The sequence below is a fragment of the Myotis nattereri genome, assembly GCF_964212035.1.
Source record: "Myotis nattereri genome assembly, chromosome: Y".
NCBI lineage: Eukaryota > Metazoa > Chordata > Mammalia > Chiroptera > Vespertilionidae > Myotis > Myotis nattereri.
Genome location: NC_138094.1, coordinates 5,943,210 through 5,949,221, shown reverse-complemented (window position 1 = coordinate 5,949,221; position 6,012 = coordinate 5,943,210). Strand labels below are relative to the sequence as shown.

The 6,012-nt window shown below is 49.9% G+C and overlaps 1 protein-coding gene across 1 annotated transcript; it reads right to left on the bottom strand.

Annotated features, from left to right (window-relative positions):
• Positions 1-2,451: 2,451 nt before the first annotated feature.
• On the bottom strand, positions 2,452-5,420 carry LOC308512304 (melanoma antigen preferentially expressed in tumors-like; the record flags this gene model as incomplete). Its single annotated transcript, XM_081082089.1, has 3 exons — positions 2,452-3,078; positions 4,264-4,741; positions 5,128-5,420. The coding sequence occupies 3 exons, from the start codon at positions 5,418-5,420 to the stop codon at positions 2,452-2,454; spliced, it is 1,398 nt and encodes a 465-aa protein (XP_080938215.1).
• Between the last annotated feature and the right edge of the window lie 592 nt (positions 5,421-6,012).

The following is a 6,012-nucleotide window of genomic DNA, read 5'->3' as shown; positions in this document are numbered from 1 at the left end:
CCCATTTGCATGGAAATTTTTCCCATTCCTTCACTCTCATCCTGTGTGTGTCTTTTGTTTTGAGATGGTGCTCCTGTAGACAGCATATACTTGCATCATGTTTCTGTATCCATTTTGCTCCACTACACCTTTAGATTGGAGCATTGACCTATTTACATTTAGGGTTATTATTCATAGGTATTTATTTATTTCTTTCCATTTCGTTTCTGTGTGGCTAAGTTTCTGTCTCTGTTTCTCCTTCTCATTACAGCAATCTCTGTAGCATTTCTTGTAAAGCTGGCTTGGAGATGATGTACTCCTTCAGCCTTTTTCTGTCTAGGAAGCTCTGTATTTGACCGTCTATTTTGAATGAAAGCATTGCCAGATATAGTAATCTTGGTCTCAGATCCTTGCTTTCCATTAACTTGAGTACTTCATGCCATCTTCTTCTGGCCTGTAGAGTTTCTGATGAGAGATCAGGAGTCAGCCTTCTGGGAACTCCTTCATAGCTAACAGTTTTCTTTTATCTTACTGCCTTGAAGATTCTCTCTTTGTCTTTAATTTTTGGCATTTTAATTATGATGTGTCTGGTCACAGGTTTGTTAGGGTACTTCTTCTTTGGGGTTCTCTTTGGCTCTTGATCTTGTGTGGGATTTTCCTTTACCAGGTTAGGTAAGTGTTCTGCCATTGTTTCTTCAAAGACCTTCTCTATGCCTTTCTCCCCTCCTGCCTCTTTTGGCACACTGGCTATTCTAATACTGTTATATAAGTGGTCCTCCTGTTTGTTTGTTTGTTTGTTTTAAATTTTAATTTTTCTGTCTTTTTTTTATTGGGTGATATTTTTAACTCTGTTCTAAATCAGTGATTGGATCCTCAGCTTTCCCTAATATCTGCCTATTCCTTCTAATGTGTTCTTTATGTGTATTATGTCATTTTATATCTTCTTTTCATAGTCACTATATCTTCTTATATGCTGTTGAGCTCTTTTACCTTCATAACTCTGAAGTCAGATTCAGATAAATGTCTTCTCTGTGCTTCATCTCTCTCAATATCTGGAGAGCACATGAGTGGCTGGCACTGAATGAGAGGCAGTAGAAGGAGAAAAACCAGGACTGACTTCCTCACATTTAGGGAGACATACAGGCAAATGGAGCCCTGCCCCGGGCCTGGATGTGTGGACTTCTCCCTAGGTGGTCCTCTGGCAGGCCACTCAGTGAGCAAACTGAGACAGCATAGGGCCAGAATGCAGTGGCAGGTGGGCAGGGAGCCTGTTCCATGCTGAGCAGCTAACTGTCCATTGACTGTGGGATCCAAGAGCACACTAGGACATCTCCCTTTCACTTGGTTGTATTGCCCCTCAGGGTGGCCCTCCATACCCCCATCTCCCCGGTGTGACCTTCACCTGTGTCCACTTAAGTGCTCTCCGGGAACTGGCTTGAGGTTGTCCACTCTTTAGAACCGGGGTCTGTCACTGGCTCAGAGATGCTTTACAACCTCCTTGATTGATGGGAAGGAGGATCATGAGGGGAAAGTCTTCGAACATTAGACCATCCTCTACAAAAGGATGTCGTATTCTTAGGACAGGACACAGAACAAAGCAGAGGTTTATGCCAGCTTAGTATTTTGCTGAAATGAATGTAAATGTGTTTACAGACCACAGAAACTTGAATTCAAGAAGGGGCTGGATCCAGAGGAATGACAGGCCTGGACTTGTGAGGCCAGTGGTCTGGGTCCCTGGCAGGCTGATATCCCTTTCAGTACTGGGGGCCTGACTGGTGCACAGAGAATCCCTACCATGGAGCGGCCACAGGCCAGCGATGGAGGCTCCCAGTAGGGAGGAGTTTTAGTCCAGGGACTGGACTGGTTACCTGTTATGGCCCCAGAGTAGTTGTACCTCAGTGGTGCTCACTGGAAGCCAATTTTTCCAATCCCTGTAGACGCACCTTGTGTGTGTTGACCCACTGAATAGTCACAGAGGTGAGTGAGTAGGTACTGGTGCACCAGAAAGAACCACCAAACCAGAAAGTATAAATGGTGATGTGATCTCCTGGAACCAACCTCAACCAGCCTAGTGTCTGCGCATCACGATGCTCATGCCTTCTTACTTGGCCAGTAACTGCAGCTGGGAGAGTTGGGTTAACATGTCATGTAGGACACTAGATGGTTAACATCCAGGTCTCTTTATTACTGACATTTATTCACAACCATTCAAGCAAAGGTAATCCCCGCATCTACCACCCAAACCTCAGTCTCTCCCCCTGAGAGATTCAGGTGCATATTTCTAACTCCTTAGGACAAATCTCCCCAAAGAAACCATTGAGTCCCCTGTCAGCATTTCCCCCCACTCTCAGTATTTGTCTGAAACTGGCTGCTGTGTTCCTGTACGGTACACTTATGTCCGGGTTTCAGTGCCAAAGTGCCCAGAGTAAAGCCTATGAGATGTGCACCCAGCTGGACACTCAAGCAACAGGATCACAGAATGGTAGTTGGGTCAAGGAAAGTTCTACAGCCACAGTGAGGACAGGGGTAAACGCAGAGCCAGACCATGCTGGGCCGCCCCAACTCCTGCAGCATATGCTTCAGCATGGCATGCATCTGGGCAAGTCGGCCCAGGTTGATGGTGCCGCTCCTTTCCTCGTAACTCTCCAGGGGGGCCGCATAAATCACGCAATTCAGCTTGCTCAGCCCAACAATGTGGTGAAGCAGGTCCTCCAGGACGATCATGGAGATGGGGTTTTCACAGAAACTTAGGGTTGTGAGCTGGGAGCAGTGGCTCAGGGCTGGCAGGATGTCCAGGAACTGGGCATCCATGATCCCACACTTATCCAAGTCCAGGTCCTGGAGAGTGGGGGAGGCTCTCTCTAAAAGAAATCGGAGTGACCCAGAACTGATATTGGTCAGGTTGAGCCCACTGAAACTCAGGCCTTTCAGCTGGCTGACGTTCAGTTGCTGGGAGAGATGTCTCAAGTCTCTTTCGAAAAGCAGGCAGTTCGTGATGGACAGGGTCGCCAAGGGGGTCCTCAGGCACCTGGGGAGACATAGAGCAGTTACATGTGGGGATGGACCTGCTGGGCAGAGGCAGGTGAGGATGATGCAGGCCTTCAGGGTAAAGAGGCCCATGTCGCGAAAGCCTACAGTGTTCCGGATGATGATCAAACCCAGGATTTTGCACAGTGAAAAGTGACATTCAAGTCAGAGCAAATTGGAGTGGAATCTTTCCCATCTGTTATTTGCTCCGTGATGGATTCAACTGGATGAAACCTCACACACTCCATTTACTCATCCATCAAGTGGAGCACATCATACAGCCCAGCCCAAACACACAAGTGTTGTGAACATAAAGGTGGGAGGTAAAGATGGGAGGAGCTCAGAAAGGAGCCTGACCCAGGGTCTGAAGCAGGAGGCAACCAGTACATTTTAGTATTGGAGACATGTCCTGAAATGCCTGCAACTCGGGCTTCCTTCCAGCCACAGCCTTGACCCTTGTCACCATCATCTCTTAGCCCAATGAGGTCTCTGGCAGTTGTGCAGAAGGGGCTAACCTGGGCACAGTCAGGCAACATCAAACGAGAGCTGACACCCTCCAGGAACTTAGATCACTGCACTGTTTACAAACCACCTATCCAATTTCGTAATGACTCCCTCCGGAATCCTGCATTTACCACGCATTCTGTTTGCGAGAGCCTATGGCAACCCTTGGCAGACAGGTGAGTGAGGCAGGTTTGGAGTGAAAGGCTGCCATGGCCAAATCTCTAAGTGCGGAACTTAACCCCTGAAACCTCACCTCTGATTGGCTTTCCCCTTGTCATTGCAATCCTCACTTGGTTCTATTGCATCATCTTCCCTTCCACACCACTTACAAGGATGCCCAAAGCTACCATCTCCTGGCCCGAAGGCTACATACATTACGCCAATTCCTAGCAAGGAGTCCCTTTAGTAGCCTCTGTCGTAGTGCATATGTCCTACCTTTGTCTGGGGGGTTATATCACAACATGCATGGTGACAGAGCGGTGAACAAGACACTGACTGTGTGGACCGTCTAGTGGCTCAGGCACTCTAGCACTGCTGAGGGACAGCACACAGGAGAGCCCGTCACTGTGCACTGAAATGGAAAGGTACTCGCTCTGGTCGGCAGGGAAAGCTCGACACCCCTCACCTGAGGATCTCGTCCAGGCGGCCTCTGAGGATGGAGACATCATCCAAATTGAGCTCCTGGAGGTGGGGCAGGCTGAGGAACTGAGAGGTGACCAGGCTAACACACTGCTCCTCCTCCTAAAAGGTGGTGTGAGAAGACGTGAAGACGTGGGAGAGACGGAACCGGCACAGATTGCCCATCTGGCCCAGGTAAGGAGCGAACTTCCTCAGGGTGGACAGCTTCCAGGTACAGTTTACCTCCAAATCCTGGACAGAGTCCAGCTGCACCATATCCAGGATGTAAGTGTTTTGCTTCGACATCGCAAAAACCTTCAGCTTCTTACAGCAAAGGTGCAGCAAACCTCTCCTCTCGCTGATTTTCTTAATCAGGTAGCTGAGGGACTCATCAAGGACACCTTTCTTGAGGCAAAGGTCTACTAACAGCTCCACGGGGGCCAAGGGTGGTTTTGGCCTGGCCTTTAAGCTGTGCACTTTCCCCCTCTTCCTCATGGGCTGCGGGGCCTCAGGCTCCAGCAGTGAGCACAGATTGGCTCTGGTTCCGGCCCACACGATCCAGAACTCCTGATGAACTCTCTTCTGTAAATTAAGCACCTGCAGTTTCCATCTCCTATGGAGAAAATAGGAGTTATGCTGGGGTGCATTATGATAACAAGGAATAAGACCATGAGTCTAGGAATCTGGGCAGCTGGGCCAGACACCTGACTGGACTTTGACTCAATGCCCCAGGAATCAGCTGCTCCTGGTGCGACTGGGATCCTTCATGGTCCCCATTCCTGGTACATTTAGGTGCCACCAGGAAGGAGTGGGCTCGTGTCCCTTCGGTCACCCTGGGCATTTTCATCAGCCTTATGTATCTGAAGCCTGTTCTCAGAATGACCCCAGCAGTGGCTCCAAGGCCTGCCTCAGTTCTCCCTTTGGCCCTGCACACTCCCGGATCCCAGCTGTAACTGCTCAGATCCCCAGGGTGCTACCAGGCAACTGAATCCCCCATACCTGTGTCGAGTGTCCTGGGCAAGCAGGGCATCGAGTCCCTCGAGCACAGCCTGCAAGATATCCTGGTAAGGCTGCCGATGGTTCATCAGGGCCCCCAGAGGGAGGCAGGGGAAGGGCCAAGCCTGCACCATGGCCTTCAGGACTCTGCTGTGCTTCCCAGCGAAGGCTGCCATGAACAGAGGTGGGAAGAGCTCCATAGGAAGCCACTCCAGAGCAGCGATGGCTGAGGCTTCATCCCGCAGCAGGCTCTGACATGCCAGTTCCAGGAGTCTGCGTGGAGCTGGGAGGCTCATCCCCATGAAGCTGCTATGAAAGAGATCATGGGAGACAGTCAGGAGCAAGGCATCTTGTCAGGCTGAGCATGAGCAAACCCGGCCCTTCTCCCTTCAGAGGGACCAGCTGAGGGCCAAAGGCACTCCTCCAGCAACAACTGGAGTGCCCCGCAAATTACCCCAACCCCGTTTTCTGCTTAGAATCTCAAAGCCACTCAGCCCTGCCTCTCCTCTGCCACTGGCAGGACAAGAACCAGGCACCAAGGAGGGGTGAGATGACAACTGGACACCTCCCGCATCTACCCACTGGCTAGCTGGAATTCTGCTGTGCAGTGAGTACTGGGACACCATAGAGAGGATTCCACCCTTTACAGAAAAAAAGTTTCTGAGGATCACTGAAGGACTGAAAACGCCTGGAGTAGGGAGCAGCCCGTGGCCCAGGACTGCCTCTTGCTAATTTCCAGGAAATAAAATAGATGTGGAAGATTAAGGAACACCCACACAATGGGTACCATTGAGGCCTTTGACGCATTTTAAATGAGGAATATAAAAGCAGCACAAACGTTTCCTGAAGCAAGGAGGAGCTGGAGGTGAGAAAAATAATGATTAATTC